We start from the raw sequence: 17109 nt of genomic DNA, 5'->3' as shown, positions 1-17109 counted from the left end.
AGCGACGGAAATTTCTAGCTGTACAATATGGTGCTAGTTGAAGTTAAACTTCGAATCTCAGTAAGTTCGGATGTAAGGGGCTTACCAACACCACCGCCATCAGTAACCCGGTCGGAGCAGGATGCAATCTCTCATCCATCGACTTCGCTACAATGCTTGATGAGGTAAAAATTCAGGAGGTCGTTCATGGCCTCAAGACCACCCCTGATGGGCTTGTGCTCGACCCGCAGCCGTCAGATAACCCTGATGATCCCTTGGTATGTTCTGCGTCGGACTTGAGCGAACAACAGCTGACATCCCCAGAACTGGAAGCCTTCGAGAAAGGCGCGTGCACTTTCGATATGGGCAATTGCTTGTTTCTCGAGTCAAGCCACTTGTATGACGAACATGCAGGGATCATATCTCCAGGCGCCTCTTTATCACAAGACGGCTACTCAGATTTCCCTTTCCGTAAGTGGAGCATTTCAATATAGCAGCAGGTCACTCAAAGTGATAGGTTTCATGCGCGCTTATTGGCATCATGGTCGGCTCCATTATAGTTGTCCCTCTTAGCCGGCGGTATGGCTCCTGCTTCTGCCTTTTCTGGTCGACCATCGGTATCCTTTTTAGCTCGGTATGGTCTGCCATGATGACGAGTCCGTCGGACTACATTCCCTTTCTGATATCTCGCCTCTTTGCCGGTCTGTGTGGAGGAGTGCCCCTGATCCTTGGCTCCGAATTCGTCTTGCGGGCGTACTTCCGGCACCAGCGAGGTAAATGTCTGCATATACTTCATATTCCATTCCTCATGGGGGTTTCCATTGGTCCAGCATTAGGTGCATATGTCGATGCGAGAGCTTCATGGACTATCTCTTTCTGGTATACAGTACCATTGAATGGGGTATTGGCTATATTGATCTTTGTCTTTCTCGAAGAGGCAGCATTTGCGGAGGGAGAACATGTGCGGCAATCCCTATTGCAAGAAAAATGGAACATGTATATCCGCGGACGTGCTGTTCCTCAACAGCTTAGAGCAAGCTGGAAGAACATGGTGAGTTCTATTCTCACCGCATCACCATTATTTGTTACTTATGCTGAATGACATGAACAAAAAGACATCCATCCTTGTTGATATCTTCCTGGTGTCTTTCTCTCCAGTCTCAATCATAATGGGTTTCTTCGTTATGATAGACTTTGGCTTTGCGACAATGGCCATTTTCCTCGGTGTCAACTTTCTTGAAGCCCCTCGGGACGAAGGTGGATACGCAATGTCGAAGATTACGATGGCTTCATGTACGCCCCAAATTTCCCTCCCTTTGTTCACTTTAGCCGTTAACCTGAGCACAACAGTCACCCTCACCCAAGCAATCGGCACCGCACTCGCGGAACTGTACGGCCATTTCATCAGTGACAGACTTCCTTTATACCTCCTCCACCGAAAGTCCAAGACGCAAGATGTTGAACCCACGGAATGGCGCCCAGAATATAGGCTTCACTGTCTCTGGTTCCCAGTGATAATGCTCGCGGTTGGCCTCGGCCTATTCGGAGCTAGTTTGGAGTACCATTATCATTGGGTGCTGTTGGCACTCGGATTCCTTCTGCTCAATTTTGGTGCCATCTCTGGTCTCCCGGTTGTTATGACATATCTCTGTGACTGTTTCCCGAACTATGTTTCAGAGGTGTCAGCAGGGATGGGGGTTTGGAGGTTGATTTTAGGATTGCTCTCCGCTGTCTTCATCACCCCCTGGAACGATGAAGTGGGTCCAGGATGGCTATTTGGCTCTGCTGGGCTGATTACGCTCCCGGCATTTGGAGGGGTGATGTTTCTCATGGCATTTGGGAAACAAGTTAGGCAGACGGGGATTCGTAGATTGCGAAGCTGACGGTATGAAGGAGTTGAGCTTTGGGGGTGCGGGTGACCGGCAATGGTGAAGCTGGTTATATCCCGAGTCGTGGGTCATTCAATAAGGAGGACAAAGCGTCGCTAAACAGTTAGATGAGTGTCAGGAGGCAGTTGGCTGTGTGCACAGCTCAGGAGTGCTTTGGAGAATGAGACCATTCTCCATAATCAGGTGACCACCTCCTCGTGCTTGTCTGTCTTCCGAGTCATCCACCTTACATCTATGTTGTTCCTTCAAAAGATAGAGCTTCAGAACAAACAACACTGTCGATTCATATCGTCCACTTTATAATCCCAACCTGGTGCTCCCCTATATGCCCATAGATACCATACCCTGCTCAAACTAATACAAAAGAACACCTCCCTACCACGAACAATGCCCCCCATCAACCCGCAAATCCGCCCCTGTCATAAAACTACTTCCATCCCCAAGCATGAAAAGCACCGGCGCCCGAAACTCGTCCGCCGTACTTAGCCGAAACAGCATATTATCACCCACCCACTGACTCTCCATCCCTGGCTTCTGGAGCGCTTCTGCCGTCGCCGCAGTCCGGATATACCCCGGTGAGAGCGAATTCACCCTAATCAGAGGCATCCCGACCCTCGATCCCCATTCGGCAGCTAAAGAGCGCGTGAGTTGATGAACGGCCGCCTTGGAGGCGTTGTATCCGGCTGTATCGACGCCCTAATAACTATTCAGTCAACTCTTTAGCACAACCATAGAAGCTATTGTAATAACCTTATTCGACACGTAACCACTCATACTAGCCACAAACACCATGCTGCCGGTAGTATTTGTCCTGAGCATCTCCCGTGCCACCGCTTGCGCGACGAGAAACGTTCCCGTGACATTAATATCTAGCATACGGCGGAACGATGAGACGGGGAAGTCGGTCGCGGGACCATTCCGGGATAGGCCTGCGCAGGCAACGAGGCCTTTGAGCGGGTATCGGAGGGTAGGGATGAACTGGGTGAATGTTTTCTCTACCCCAGATTCGTCCGTTACGTCGAGGGGGTAGTAGGTTAGTTGGCGGGCGTGCTTTATTGCGGCGGTTTCGACTTCATCTGTATTCAGGTTGTGTTTATAAGCACTATCACCACTTTATTGGATCTAGGGGTGGAGAAAGACGTACTCCAGTTGGGGGAATTCGGGGTAGGTGCGAGATCAAGACAGACGACATCACCGCCACTTTCGAGGATGGCAATGGCGAGCGTGGTACCTAGGAAGCCGGTGGCGCCGGTGACTGTATAGGAGCTCTGTTATTAGCAGATCCGTACAATATGATAATTTCATTTCGAATGCCAGAAGATATACTTATGATGGTGCGATTATCGAGACGAAAGAGATCAGCGACAGGGCGAGCAGGATCCCCTTGCGAGGGTTTTGCTTCGCGGAACCCAAGACTGTGGACATTGCAATCGCTTCTCATAGCCATGATGAGCAGGTAAGATGCAAAATGGACAGATAGACAGTCAAAAAGCGATAATATTCCAGTCAACAGAGGGTATTTATTGTGCAAGTGGGACCTCAAAGCCAAGTTGGTAGGAAGAGTACTGCCCCTCTATACTCCCCCCGCATTAGGAGGGGCCATCCTCACTTCCTTTTGCCTTTCCGATTTGCAAAGCAGCACTGTGCTCCGTCATATGCATGAAACTACTTACTAGACTGGAGCAGGCGGGTATGCGGCCCCGCCTTGTTCTGTTTGGAGTGGAGTAATTTTATGATTTGGTTCCCACTCGCCAAGTCCCTAACTCCACCGAACTGTTAGTGCAGCTTACGGCCCGACCGCGAGCTATGGTATGGTCGGACTTCAAACTGGTCGTAGAGATGGTTTTTGAAGAGTGATGCTTTCACTCTCCCCCAGGCTTCAGGCATGAAGACACCTTAGTATTATAGGTGGACATTTAACTATTTCACCGTTAAAGTGACGCTATGAGGCTTTAGAAACATCAACAATCACACCAGCGAATGACATCGGGGTCCGACATGAAGACTCTGCTAGCTTATTCCAAAAACATTCAGTATCAGACCAGTACAGACCTCACCCAGCAACCTAAACAGTAATATTGAGTGACTCAAGGGCAGTACCCAAGGCCTCTTCCTCACCCTTCTCACCCTTCTCACCATCGGGTCCATCGTCCAAGTCCATTTCAAAGTCCACTAAACACCCAACGTCCCCAGAGTCCGGAAGAAGCAGATCGTCGCCACCGGCGGTAGCTGTAGTAGCTACCTCCTGTAAGCGACTATCAGCAATGCCACCAATAGCATTGGCTTTCTCACATTGAGCGTCCTCATCCATGTCCATCTTGCCCTCTCCCAAGACCTCGCTGCCAGATGAATCCATGGGAGTCTGCCCGTGCCAGTCGGTAGCGCCCTTCAGCGCAGGGCCTTCACCATGACTTTCACTAGAATCAGCAGTCACATTGGTCTTCTCATCCTTTCCCGATGGCACAGCTATCTTTCCTTCAGTAGTATAGAAACGGGCGATAAGCTCCTCATGCTCCGCTTCCCAGCGCTTTATATTTCTTTTAGCGAGCATTATGTTTTTGGTAATGCGCTGTAATTCACGTCCCTTAATATCGTACAAGGCCTGCATTAGCAGCTGATTCCAATATATAGATAGACAGACGTGGCTTACCGCTTGAGCTATGGTCATATTTTCAATGGGTTCCATTGGATGATCGGCTTGGTCCGTCTCATATCTCTTTTTCCAGGATCTCTGGAGAAAAGGGTGAGCAAGGATCTGCAAATAAATTGGCAGGGGGAAAGTAAATGGTGTTCATTACTCGAGAGGGCATGGTTAGAGTCGAGAATTGCTGACGTCTGTTGAATGGAATGTGATGGTTATGGATGTATAAAGATAAAGCTGACTATTGAACGAGTGCAATGCGTTCGAGCAATAGAAATAGGTAATTGAGATGGTGATGAGTAGATTGTAAGGATGGCTTCATGGGCGTGAAGAAGGGTGTAGGCTGCGTGAGAGCGAGAGAAGGAAGGTGCTTTCTTGTGATGCTCTTTCTTCATCAAAAATTGATTCGTGTGCTCCTCCTCCTCCTCCATGGTGGGTGGTTTCGGGGCTTAGGGTAACTCATGTATAGAAGTGAATTTCATCAGAGTGTGCATCAATATACTGTGCTTTAGGTATTCTTTGTATATAGGTTCTTCGGGACTCCAAATGACTGCCTAGTTGTGGCACAGGGGGTGGAGTTTCCAAGTATAGACAGATCATGCTCTTGAAGACTATAATCATTCAGCTGGCAAGATCTTCCCCAAGATCAATCCTCAGCTTTATATATGTCTAGCATTTTCACAGGCGTATAAAATGGATGCTGTAGTAATATTCACAGCTGCATTCCCATCTAGCACTGCTATACACTGTATCACCAGTTTTAGGCAGCGCCATGAGAGCAAAACTGCTCCAGTGCATGAGACAGTTGACCCATTTTCACAATTGTGAACTATTATTTCACTAGAGAATCCGTAAGTTCATTAAGTTGAACCTTATAGTGATGAATGAAAGACTTAATGAATATAATAATCTTGTTTGCTAGCTAAACCACAGGAAGAGGAGGCCCTTTCATAGTTGCAGAGGCGTACTAGGCTACCTGATGTGGCGGGATACTCCCGATCCTGCGTATGCACAATCCGCGGGTATCTCCGACAGACCAGGTTCTTCCAATATATTTGCCTGCATAGCGGAATAAGGCACATAAGTCCAACGAATCGATGAAATTAATAGTAGTACTTGCCAGCTTATTGGTGTTCAGCTGCAAGACTTATCCGATAGACTATGTACGGACATTTCTTGAAGGCGATTTGTAAGCCGATTTTGGAGACTGCAATCTATGGATTTCTTTAGTGGCATTAAACGAATAGTTTGCCAGCAAATTACGACCACTCCATGCACTTGACTCTTTTATGTCAATCTGATAAAGAAAAATTAAGTTTTCAGCTACCATGGAAATTGTAAGCGGTTGCAGAACGAGCTGCTTCGTATAGTATACATAAGGAAACAAAAAGACATACATATGAAATGACCACCAAAGCTAAAAGACAAAGTGGAGGCAACCAACATCTGCAGACATCACAGGATGCAAAAAAAAATGGTCACCTGATCTCTTTGTACTCTTCATGTACAGTGATTTTCGCGAGTCATGTTTCAAGTTGCCGCGGGAGCTACAGCTGGAAGACCCAACTACTGTTCTATTGGTACAAACCCACAGCTACAAGCAGACTTACTATGACTAAACTCCAAGCTCTAGGACCCCTACTAACGTGATTTTCGGGATGATCTGCATTTCTATGTCAGGTTAGCTGTCATCCATGGAGCTCCGCTATCGTTGCCGGTACATCCGACATGATTCCTAGGGCATCAGTACAGGAAGAAAGCACATCACTGGGTCTAGCACGTCCACTTGAGCATCGAAAAATAATATCCTGGTCTACGATTGGACACTCGCGCCTTATTCATAGGCTTACAAACCCACAAATCCCTCTCCAGAGTGGCCAGACAGCCCCGAACCATGACCCGATCTGGCCGTGCATCTAGTATCTACTACCCGACAAAGCAGCAAGAGCTTAGATAAGAAAAGAAGAACCTCTTAACTAATCATCAGGCAGGATCAAGGCACGCACGAATAGGATCAACCGTCGGAGGTAAAACAATGGTGAATAAGTACTGAAGTGAAGAAGGACCCAGCCCATCGGAGTAGTAGGAAAAGGACCCTGAATCCACACCTACCTACCTGCCCTACCAAATCCAGCAGAGACACACCTCCCTTCTACAGGGAGGTACATCTCAGCACACCGAGATCATCCCATCAGATGAAGTACTACTACACCGGTACCCACGAGGGCAATCCCCCCAGCACCAGCACCACCGCTGACCCTCCCGTCCACAGCCCACCGAACGAATAATAGATAAGTTTCCCCCAAAGGCAGTCGCCACCCGGGGTGTGCGGGCGAACAGCTGATCTGGGATCCCAGAATCGTCTTGGCGCTGCTTTATTAACCCTTTCCCGCTGTGATGTACCCAGTAGTAGGATAGTAAGAGGGAAATATCTGGCTGCCTAATGGCGAGTGGGCCTGGAACCTGCTCGCTGTGCGCTCCGTTTGGAGGATGGCTTGCTGTAGGCGTTCGGGGAGGGCTGGACTTTAAATATAAGCTTATTTGGACGTCTTTTAGATGCTATATACCTGGATTCGTTGTTTCTTTGTTGTGGTGGTGATGGTTTAGTTGGCTGCTATGGTTATGAAGGGTACGGAGAAATGCGGAAGTTGTTGCCGAGTCAGTGTGGTCACGTGTTGGTTTGTTTTTGTGAGGGCAGGGGCTTTATTTTGGGATATTAACATTTAATTAACTGATTATGATGATTGTGGTAATTTGTCTATATTCGAGCTATACGAGAGTACGAGCGACACTAAGCGAGAGTGCATACATTCTCTCTCTTTCTCTCTCTCTCTCTCTCTCTCTCTCTCTCGGATTGTTGTTGGTGTGACTGCCGCGCTGAGGATAGAGTCGGAGCAAGGGTGGAGCGAAGTGGGGACTGTCAAGATAGCGCGAGGGAGAAAAAGGTACTAACAAGAGTAGTTTTACGTGAAAAAAGCGCATGATGTTCAGCCATCAGTGCGAATACCACATAAGACGGAGAAATCCGCCCCCTTCCTGTTGTCCCACGTAGTATCAAAGCGTGCGACGGTGCGACGATCCATGACGGCATGACGTGCGAGGAGACAAAGAAAAAGGTCGGACCACTGGGCTGCACCTGCACGAGCAAGGGTAACGGGTGCGATAATGGCCAGGCCAGGCCAGCCACGTCGTTTCCAGATTGGCCTACACGCGTAAGAGCAATCAATCCATCCATCTAGCCGACTCCGCAGGATGGACTGCATCCCACGACTAAGTATCTGCGACCGTCAATCCATGCTACATGAGGTAAATACGACGAGAGATCTCTCTCTCTCTCTCTCCAAATCCCCAGACGGTTGGCAGTAAGAACCGAGAACAAGCCACTCTCCCCCCCCCTCTCCGCATCAAAACGGTGGATGACCCTGTGATCATCGCGCAGTGACTTCGAGTATGTCTCCACGGGCTGATGACGACGGAGGCGATCGGTGAGAAAGACCCATAACCAACATCAACGGGATTTTGCCTTCTATGTGCCGCAAACCCCGAGTCCGAGGAACCCTAGAAGTCGCTAGAAGAGTAGGTAGAATGGAACGCATCTCACCAAGACAATGTCTGACACAGGAATCCGAGGAACGGAGATGAGCCGGAGCCAGGAGATACGGATACGGAAGACCAGCGGACGAGCGAGTGAGTTGAAGAGTTTGACGGAAATACGGGCAGAAGAGCGAGGCGCGGGTGGGGCGGATACTCGGGTGGGAAGTCCGAGGCGCGGTGAATTGCCTGATCCAGCCAGAAGCCGTCTGGTTCGAAAAAAAAAAATATGTGATCGTTGGAAAAAATTTTGCAAGGCCAATCGGGAACCATACAGCCTGAACATGAGGCATAATCGAGAAACTCTTGGGTAATACCTACCATTGTCCTCCGTATGTAGGGAATAGACAAATGGATCGCCAATGGCTCTGCAATTCAAACAATCGCCCCTTCATTCAAAGCCAAGCCGTGGCAGCATCCCTATAGGGCAGAGGTAGACGGAAATGGCACATCAAGCAGAAAAAAGAAAATTTAGCCTGGCTCATAAAACATGTGTATGAACTATGAAGGGATTCGAGATCATAACTTGAAGAGGTCCGGCTTCGGGAGTATTGCTTGGGAGAAGAAGTAAGCATTGATTGCCAAGGCCGTGCTCATTTTGCACGGCGGGTGCCAATTGATCAGCTCATCCGAGGATGGGCCTTTGCATTCCACTACGCGATGGAGACAGCTTGGCGCGCCAGGAACAAATAGACGAACGGGCTCGGGCTCGGTGTATAGACGGACTAGAGAGCTGATGGCCCTGGTGGACACCGTCAGCAAAACACCCTGAACGGATCACGGCACTAGTCAATGAGTGGTACACAGTAAGTACCCTGAGAAGTGGACAGCTACCAAGCTCCTCTACACACTAACCCTCTACTAGCTCCAACACTAGCAGCTCCCTGAACCATCAAATCAGTCCATGAAGACTACCACTGTCACCAACACAGTCGAATGCTGTTATACTCAGCTTCGTACTAGTGAAATCCTGGGAAGTCAGAACCAGTTAACTGTCGGGTTCGCTTGCAGTCCATCAATGGTGGACAATTTATCCGAAGTACATTCCAGTGGCATGGGAAGTAGCTCTGGTGATCAGAGGGGAAAAGAGGTCCGTGATGTGGCCGGCAGACCCTTGACTCATTCCAGGGCCGATAATCTAGTTCTACTACTAAGAGTTAACGTGCGTACGAGCGACAGCCTTTCCTCCCTCTCCCAGCAAATAGTATACCGCCAAACCAACAGGGGGGCTGATTCCTGTGAGGAGATGACCCTGCCGTCGTAGGCCAAAGTAGTGGTAGCCGTTATTCTCCAAAGGCAAATCCCAAACAACGGAGCCAGAGCCAGCGCGCATCGCTCATGACTCTCCTCCATTCTCCATCCTCCGGTTCGTCGTTGCCGTCCCTTCCCGTGCTGCTCTGGACCTGCCACTTCCGACTCTTCCGATGCTTTCCAGATCCGGTGACAATGGCTAATCCACAGTGGCCATCGCTAACTTCCCATGGCAGGTCATACGGCAAATCAATCAATATTATTAAGATCCCCCCCGACGGCGCCGCCCAGCGCCGTTGCAGAGGCACCTCACTGTTACAGGAAAGAGGAGTCAGAAAAAAAAAATCCCTCCGTTGCAGTGCTTATAAATTAAGCCCAGCCCCGCCTTTCCATCCTATCGAAAGAAAAAAAGAGGGAAGAAATCGCATTGCGACTCTGGCATGGCACTTTCTGGACAACGAAATAACCGCCGTCTCTAGTCTCTCACCCACTGCCCTGTCACCAATCAACCCTCCCCCCCCTAAGCACTTCCCTCACTCTTTGACCTCGCACCGCTGTCGTTGTTTCCAGCTGTTGCTATTGCCGTTGTTCTTGTTGCTATCAACGACGCGATCGTACTCTTGAATCTTATAGCTGGAAGAAAATGGAGACCCAAACAAACGTCTTGGCGTCGCGCCAGTCCGGCCGGAGCTCCGAGAGTAGCTCTCTGGACGCTGTTGAGAAGCAGAAGCTCGCCAACAAGGAGCTTCCTCATACCCGCCCTGATCTGCACAATTCGGCGTCGCCCAAGCGATGGAAGACCTTTTGGAAGGCCTTTCGATATCTGAACAACCTCACCCCCAAGCAGGTCGATGACTTCATGGCATCCTACGTCATCTACAATCTCGACTGGTCTGACGAGAAAGAGATGGTTGAGACGCTAGGTCCGAACTATCAGGCGAAGGTTGGCGACTGCCTCAAGGCGTACTATGGGGTGCTTAACCACCTGTGCGCGCTGGGCGACGTGGAGAAGATGTACATCCCCCCATTCATGAGCAAGAAGGCGACCGTGCTGGAGAACCAGCTGTTGTACGAGGAATCAATTGCGCAGGATATCGGCCTCACCGCCGGCGATCACGTGCTGGACCTGGGTTGCGGTCGCGGAAGAGTGGCCGCTCACATGACGCAATACTCCGGCGCAAAGGTCACGGGACTCAACATCGATCCCAATCAGATTGGCCAGGCTAAGTCTTACAACGAGAAGCTCGGCTTCTCCAACAACTCCTTCGTCGTCCAGGATTTCAACAGTCTTCCCCTGCCCTTCGAGGATGCTAGTTTCGATGCCTTCTACCAGATTCAAGCGCTCAGTCTGTGCAAAGACCTTCCCTCCCTCTTCCGCGAAATCTACCGCGTCGTCAAACCCGGCGCCAAGATCTCCCTCCTCGATTGGGTTAGCCTGCCCGACTACGATCCGAGCAACCCCGAGCATGCCGAACTCATGCGTCGCGTCAAGCCTTTGATCGGTGCTGTTGGCACTCCCACCCCCGAAAGTCTCGAGAAGGCCCTTACCGATGCCGGCTTCACCGTCATCCGCTCCGACAATGCCAGTGTCGGGGGTCTGCAAGCACCCCTCATTGACAAGGTTGACTTTTATTTCCGCTCCATGCGCCAGGTCATCTTGGGCCTGGTGAAGACCCACGTGTTGCCCCGCCACTTTAAGACCCTGATTAACCGCTTGTGTCTCGACGGCGAGGCTTTCATCAAGATGGACACCATGCGACTTGTGACGACGAGTTATCGTATTATTGCCCAGAAGCCTTCTCAATAGACGAATATACACTCGAGTACGGGACTGGGTAAAGGGAATCGGTCATTTGCTGCACATGGAGGATTCATACGCGGAAGAGGGACGACACTGGTGCACTCACCGCCCTTGCATGGAGGAAGCAGACCATTGCTTGTGGGCTGGGGCCTCAATGAGACCCCCGCCGGTGATAGCTGGATGGGACGCTCTTACACATGCGATGTTTCGCGACTGGACGTTTCCCGGCTCGCACGTCTGTCTCTCTCCGAGGACGCCCATAATAAGAGCATGTCACTCAACTTTGGCACATGTGAGTTCGTCGCGTCGACTTGATCGCCGCATCTTTCCCGGTCCTGTGGCCGCGGCGTGTTTTTGTCCATAAAGTGAGTGTCTGCTTATGTCCCAACATCGCACGCTGGTCTTCACTGCACAAGGTGTTTGCTCATTGTATGATTGCACGACCGGCTTTCTCTGACATGGCTTTTGAAGATATTTGTTTTTCCGCTTCGCATATATACCCTATAATCTCTGGCGGCTTTGCGGGTCATACCCATATCACGACCCGTGGCGGAGCGCCCCAACATCTTCTTGTTACCAACACTCACTCGCTCTCATACTTCCTGGTCAATTGGGTTGCATCCATCCTGCGTTGTGTTTCAGTTCAGCTCTGCGAAGCCTAGCCGGTGTTTTTGGTGTCTCGCATATGGTTTCGTTTCTTTTCGAACTTAGGATACCCCATGTAGATAGGGCTGTCCGTATAGAAGTACATAGACTAATACCACTTTTTTTCTTCTGCGATGTTTGTTAATGGAAAGCAGTGATCCGGACGCGACCGAGTATCACCGATCAGCGGTCGCCGTTCTCTCGGTGCTAATCTGGCAAGCCTTGTGTTTTACGTAAGGTGTGCCGCGCGAATCCGTCTCGCATCACATGACCACGGGTTGACGGGGATGCCACGGCCAGACAATACGACAACGTGCCTCTATGCTTCCTTCATGCACACCACAGGCTCTGGACCAGCATTCATAAGCTTGCCTGCATCCCGCTACCGAACCGAGTACGCACCTGCGAGTCAAATATCATACTGGAAGGATCACAAATGGGGTTTCTGGCTTGCCCACCATGACTCGGGGTACCCACCAACACTATTCTGTGTACCCGCACGGAGGCACTAACTCTAGGATGGGCGGGTACCTATCCACGAGTTCATTGAGCCAGCATAGTATGATAGGTGGGTTGATATCGTGGAAGCATTTCAATTCACCCCCTTCCTCCACTGACAACGACTAGAAAAGCGCATCACGGACCATCCATATCACCACGAGGTGTACCGGCCGCAGGGAAGTGTCCCCACTCATCCGCGTTGGAGTCTCAAATCACAGAGCCCCTTTCGAGCACGTTGTCCGTGGTTCCCCCGCCCTGGGCCTGGGCATAAGGTCCCTATGGCACCCGCACCAGCGTTCCCTTATCACTTGCCTAACTAAGCACTTGCTTTATAACCTCGCCCTCAATCAGCCAGGACCGGTCGTTTTGCACTGCTTTTGATCGGCTTGTGCTGTGGGAACTCTACTCTCGACGTTGGGAATGATGCAAGTGCCCTCAACCCTAGTACATGTTGATCAGCTCCTGGGGATCCGCACGATCGTCGCCCGTCAGTCACCCGCCACATTGCAGTGTGCACAGCTGAAGGTCCGGGCCGTTGCTACCTAAAAAGTCCCTGCATCTGCAATGAGCCACCCAGCCGCCCACTTTGAAGCCGTGGACTGGCCTCTTCCGCTGTCCGTATCTCGACCAGAAAGCACAATCTCTTCCTCTACGAACTCTTCCGGTCCCGGCTATCCCACATCACCTACGTCTGCCCCTCCACTCAGTCGAACGGCTTCCTCAATTGGATCCCGGTCGAGACAGGCTTCCTGTTTCTCCCTATATGATGACATCTGCCGCTTACCGCTAAATCATTCTGTGACAATGTTCGTATCGCCCAGTATCTCGTGCAGGCAACATCTGCTGACGGGGCCATTGCAGCTCCTTCGTTCGCAGCAGTAAGCTGTTCAAGCTACGCTTTACCTGCATCGACATACGCAAGGATGCCACGGGAAGTTTGAAGAGTCTTGAATTGGGTGGGGGACCGGGTCAGCAGACTCCTTTAATACATACTTGTAAGTGACCGGAAGGGGACTTGCAGATGACCTTGCTAATTTGCTGTGACTTATTTGTAGTCAACGACACCAAGCTTCCAGTTCCTCACCTCGAACATCCTAAGCTCCCGAACGAGTCGTCCCTCCGTATCTCCTTCATGGAAGAGCAAACCGTTCAATCGGCCCAAACTGTTTTCCTCACTCAGATTTCTTATACCTTTGAAGATTGGCATGGTGGGTAGCAGGATACTCTAGGGTAGCTGGGTCTTCGCTAACTCCTGGTTGCAGATTGTGTGCAGTTCCAAGAATTAGTCCTGGGTTCAAAATTGGTCTTCATAGCAGGCATCGCAGAGGCGAAGTCCAAAGGCCGAGGGGAGGAGTGCATCAGCCAAAATCTGCGCATTCTACGTAATCATAACGGCAAGCAAGTCATGCTTTTCTTTGCCAACTCACAACGAAAGGAGCTGAAGCGCTATGTGTCCATCCCGGTCAATTGCATCGACAGCTTCAATCCAGGCAAGAAGGCAGGAAAGCCAGTGGTTCTCCAATTACAGCCCAACTTCGACATTCTTTCACAGATGAGAACATTATCTATTCAGTTTCTCGATGACTTGGGTAAGTTGCTCTCGGAACTTCCTCGGTGTGATCGCTAACGGGCTCCAATAGACCGGAAAGCCTTTTGCCAATTTTTAACAGAACACACTACATAATAATACAATACATCCTATAGACATGGAATACGATACCCATGGGCAGCGCGAACTGGGCAAGCCACACAGCATCCATTATACCACATGGGACACGGTTGTTTACGAGCTTGCAGCAAGGAGTTCAGATGGCGTTGGGTACTGAGGTACTTTGCATACCTTTTTTCTATATTTTTTTTTCCTTGGCTCCTTTCCGGCCACGCGTCAGTTTCATTTACAATATTATACCCCTATTGTGAAACATCAGACAAGATTAACACCTTACGAGTCACGATGGGCACGTGTCTGAGCAGACCAGTAGGACCACTTTCAGCCTTTTAACTTTTCATCGCTTGGCGAACTCAAATGGCAAATTTGCCTCGTATCTGGCGGAAGGCATCTCGGGCGCCTGGCCAGGGAACGATAGTACTCCGGGATCATGCTACTACCGGCGTCTCTTGTTCATCTGACAGAGACAGGCCAAGTGGGTGGGTGGGCCCCAATGAGTCCCCAACGTGTCCGCACGTGCCGCACGTGGAGCGAGGAATTGGGCGGGTGTGCCCCAGGCATCATGGCCCACTCCGGCCGCTAATGCACGCACTGTCACGGCTTCCCCCAATCAGTCCAACGCTTCCTGCTTAGTCCAAACCTTCCCGGGATAAGTAGATTGTGCCTCCGTTCGTGGTCCAGACGCATGGTGGGCCTCCAGTAACCCCCCTCACACTCATGCTCCCCTTTCTTTCAACGTTGTGCCATCCTTTTTCTTGGACCTTCATCCTCCGATCTGGGGGCCGCAGGATTCATTCTACTCTGCGTGCATGTCGATGGCCCTTCATGATGTCATCTGGGTACAATCTGAATTCTAGAATCGTTCATCGGGCCTACCATATATGATCCAAACGCCAACACCAACAACACAGTTATGGGGAAGTTTCGCTCGCGATGGTATAAGACTGACCGAGCTCAGGATTTCGAGCATGAGCAGGTGGGAGCTCCCTATACCCTGAACGCAACCTGAATCTACTAGCTAATACTGTGCTGGTACCATAGGATCGAGATGTTCGCGCTCGGCAGGTGTACGACACAATCGACCGCCAGGGTTTCCAATACTTGATAGTTTTCGTTGCAGGAGTCGGCTTCTTTCTCGATGGATACACACTATTTGCCAGTAACATGGCACTGCCGATGATCTCCTACGTCTACTGGAAAGAGGAGATCTCTTCGATCAAGATTACTTTATTCAACATTGCCACATTGGGCGGGACACTACTGGGACAGGTCTTGTTCGGATACCTGGCGGACCGGAATGGACGCAAGAAAATGTATGGTTTGGAGTTGATTCTCATGATCACGTCAACCTTGGGCGTCGTTATGGCCTCCCGGGGAGAACACGATTCGATGAGCATCTACGCCTGGCTCATTTGGTGGCGTATAGTGGTGGGAATTGGTGTCGGAGCCGACTATCCTTTGAGCTCAGTCATCACAAGCGAGTTTGCTCCCACTAAGCACCGGGCACGAATGATGGCTTCGGTGTTCTTCATGCAACCTTTGGGGCAGATCTGGGCAAATCTCGTGTCGCTGATTGTCATCGCCACCAGCCGCTCAGATACCAACGATCTGACCATGTCTGTCGATCGAATGTGGCGCTACGTTATTGGCATCGGTGTGATTCCGGCAGCAATAGCAACTTGCTTCCGGTTCTTCGTTCCAGAGTCGCCACGCTTCCTCATGGAGATCGATGACGATCCAGTGAAGGTCGAATTTGATGCAACCACGCTCTTTGTCGATCCCAATGCCGTTTCCTCTTCCCCGACTCTTGAAACCGAAAGCTGGCACAACTTTCCAGGGCAAGCATATTCCTTGACTACTATCACGGCCGAAGACCGATCCTCCACATCTCAGACTGGTATCCTTCAGCCTGCGACGCTGAACTCTCACTGGCGCTTGACGTGGAAGGACATCGAGCAATACTTTTGGGTGGAAGGTAACTGGCGGACTTTAGCTGCGACGGCTGTGTCCTGGTTCTTTCTCGACTTTGGCTTCTACGGGATCAGTCTCTCAAGCCCCCAGTTCCTGGCCAAAACATGGGGGTCGCTTCATTTAAGTGCGCCGGCGCCTTATTGGGAGACAAATGACAGTCCTGGGGCCAGCGTCTATGACATGTTCTTCGCAAGTTGCACCCACGCGCTAGTCATCTTGAACGTGGGTAGCTTTGCCGGCGGGCTTCTTCTCATCTTGGTGATCCACAAATTGGACAGAGTCGCTCTACAGAAGTACTCTTTTCTCGCACTATCCGCACTCTTCATCGCGCTAGGTTGCATGCTTATCACCGTACAAAAAGAGGGTCCTGTGGCCGTTGTCCTGTATGTCATCGGCCAGGCACTCTTCAACTTTGGTACGTTGCCTACTTCTACGATGAAGTCCACCTAGATGTCGCTAATTACCTTCTTATAGGTCCCAACGCTACAACATACATCATCCCCGCCGAAATCTTCCCCACCCGCTACCGCGCCACCTGCCACGGACTTAGCGCCGGCGCTGGAAAAATCGGTTCCATAGTGGTCCAAGTCTTTTCAGCCTACTACAACTTCGGTGGCGGTTTCGGAGAGGAGCCGGTGAAGCGGCACGGCTACGTTATGATCGTCTTTGCTGGGTGCATGCTCTTCGGAGCAATAGTGACATGCTGGATACCACCTATCCAGAGAAAGCCGGATGGATCCGGTAAAGGCAAGGTGTGGGGAGGCAAGACGGAGACATTGGAGACTCTGGCTCTTGGTCGACTTGGCTTAGACAGTCGATACGCAAATCAAGGCCGACGGAGAAGGAGAGATGTTGTTACGTGACGTGACGACCTGCTTACATATGGGTGGTTTTGACATGTTGGGTATATATTCATGGGTACATATATGGTTACTTTAATTTCGCTGTACATATTTTCCACTGGTCGCGTGGATAGATTAGACTCCCCACTAAGTTATCTCTTGCATTGATGCTGTATATGATGAAAGAATCAGAAGATACGAGCATGGATTCAGCAGTTAGGACTGTCCTATATAAAGATAATATGAGATAGGAACGATATAGCAACAATATGCAGACTAAGAAAATGACTTGGAATAAGATAGAATCTATAAACAACAAAAGAAAGGAA

At 50.3% G+C, this 17109-nt stretch overlaps 7 protein-coding genes across 7 annotated transcripts; 4 read left to right on the top strand and 3 right to left on the bottom strand.

The window, feature by feature from the left end:
• Positions 1-11: 11 nt before the first annotated feature.
• Positions 12-2132, top strand: ASPBRDRAFT_44023 (uncharacterized protein). Its single transcript, XM_067625111.1, has 5 exons — positions 12-257; positions 304-450; positions 497-1030; positions 1095-1272; positions 1330-2132. The coding sequence occupies exons 1-5, from the start codon at positions 153-155 to the stop codon at positions 1860-1862; spliced, it is 1497 nt and encodes a 498-aa protein (XP_067478357.1). The 5' UTR covers positions 12-152; the 3' UTR covers positions 1863-2132.
• Positions 2133-2243: 111 nt separating this feature from the next.
• ASPBRDRAFT_55753 (uncharacterized protein) lies at positions 2244-3315 on the bottom strand (the record flags this gene model as incomplete). Its single annotated transcript, XM_067627438.1, has 4 exons — positions 2244-2564; positions 2619-2944; positions 3013-3123; positions 3195-3315. 4 exons carry the CDS (start codon positions 3313-3315, stop codon positions 2244-2246), a joined length of 879 nt encoding a protein of 292 aa, XP_067478356.1.
• A 618-nt stretch (positions 3316-3933) lies between these two features.
• Positions 3934-4678, bottom strand: ASPBRDRAFT_75741 (uncharacterized protein; the record flags this gene model as incomplete). The annotated part of the gene is made up of 3 exons (XM_067629291.1): positions 3934-4452; positions 4519-4599; positions 4667-4678. 3 exons carry the CDS (start codon positions 4676-4678, stop codon positions 3934-3936), a joined length of 612 nt encoding a protein of 203 aa, XP_067478355.1.
• A 2647-nt stretch (positions 4679-7325) lies between these two features.
• Positions 7326-8086, bottom strand: ASPBRDRAFT_44020 (uncharacterized protein). The gene has a single exon (XM_067625110.1). It carries the CDS (start codon positions 7770-7772, stop codon positions 7497-7499), a length of 276 nt encoding a protein of 91 aa, XP_067478354.1. The 5' UTR covers positions 7773-8086; the 3' UTR covers positions 7326-7496.
• A 1908-nt stretch (positions 8087-9994) lies between these two features.
• Positions 9995-11158, top strand: ASPBRDRAFT_128016 (class I SAM-dependent methyltransferase; the record flags this gene model as incomplete). The annotated part of the gene is made up of 1 exon (XM_067618019.1): positions 9995-11158. The coding sequence occupies one exon, from the start codon at positions 9995-9997 to the stop codon at positions 11156-11158; it is 1164 nt and encodes a 387-aa protein (XP_067478353.1).
• Positions 11159-12862: 1704 nt separating this feature from the next.
• Positions 12863-13982, top strand: ASPBRDRAFT_126779 (uncharacterized protein; the record flags this gene model as incomplete). The annotated part of the gene is made up of 5 exons (XM_067617900.1): positions 12863-13104; positions 13160-13293; positions 13354-13506; positions 13561-13887; positions 13939-13982. 5 exons carry the CDS (start codon positions 12863-12865, stop codon positions 13980-13982), a joined length of 900 nt encoding a protein of 299 aa, XP_067478352.1.
• A 758-nt stretch (positions 13983-14740) lies between these two features.
• On the top strand, positions 14741-16904 carry ASPBRDRAFT_602850 (phosphate transporter). Its single transcript, XM_067628198.1, has 3 exons — positions 14741-14943; positions 15009-16353; positions 16413-16904. The coding sequence occupies exons 1-3, from the start codon at positions 14881-14883 to the stop codon at positions 16799-16801; spliced, it is 1797 nt and encodes a 598-aa protein (XP_067478351.1). The 5' UTR covers positions 14741-14880; the 3' UTR covers positions 16802-16904.
• Positions 16905-17109: the final 205 nt, after the last annotated feature.

Source organism: Aspergillus brasiliensis (assembly GCF_001889945.1).
Source record: "Aspergillus brasiliensis CBS 101740 unplaced genomic scaffold ASPBRscaffold_7, whole genome shotgun sequence".
Lineage (NCBI taxonomy): Eukaryota > Fungi > Ascomycota > Eurotiomycetes > Eurotiales > Aspergillaceae > Aspergillus > Aspergillus brasiliensis.
Note: the sequence above shows the minus strand (reverse complement) of the source record. Positions and strands in the feature narration are given on the sequence as shown.

What these genes read in the sequence shown, in the direction of transcription:
- ASPBRDRAFT_44023 (XM_067625111.1), top strand. Translation starts at nt 153, where the DNA reads ATGCTTGATGAGGTAAAAATTCAGGAGGTCGTTCATGGCCTCAAGACC. An exon ending in ATAACCCTGATGATCCCTTG is followed by an intron (nt 258 to 303) that starts GTATGTTCTGCG and finishes TGACATCCCCAG; the next exon opens with AACTGGAAGCCTTCGAGAAA. An exon ending in CTACTCAGATTTCCCTTTCC is followed by an intron (nt 451 to 496) that starts GTAAGTGGAGCA and finishes TCAAAGTGATAG; the next exon opens with GTTTCATGCGCGCTTATTGG.
- ASPBRDRAFT_44020 (XM_067625110.1), bottom strand. Translation starts at nt 7,772, where the DNA reads ATGCAGTCCATCCTGCGGAGTCGGCTAGATGGATGGATTGATTGCTCT.
- ASPBRDRAFT_602850 (XM_067628198.1), top strand. Translation starts at nt 14,881, where the DNA reads ATGGGGAAGTTTCGCTCGCGATGGTATAAGACTGACCGAGCTCAGGAT. An exon ending in AGGATTTCGAGCATGAGCAG is followed by an intron (nt 14,944 to 15,008) that starts GTGGGAGCTCCC and finishes CTGGTACCATAG; the next exon opens with GATCGAGATGTTCGCGCTCG. An exon ending in CCAGGCACTCTTCAACTTTG is followed by an intron (nt 16,354 to 16,412) that starts GTACGTTGCCTA and finishes ACCTTCTTATAG; the next exon opens with GTCCCAACGCTACAACATAC.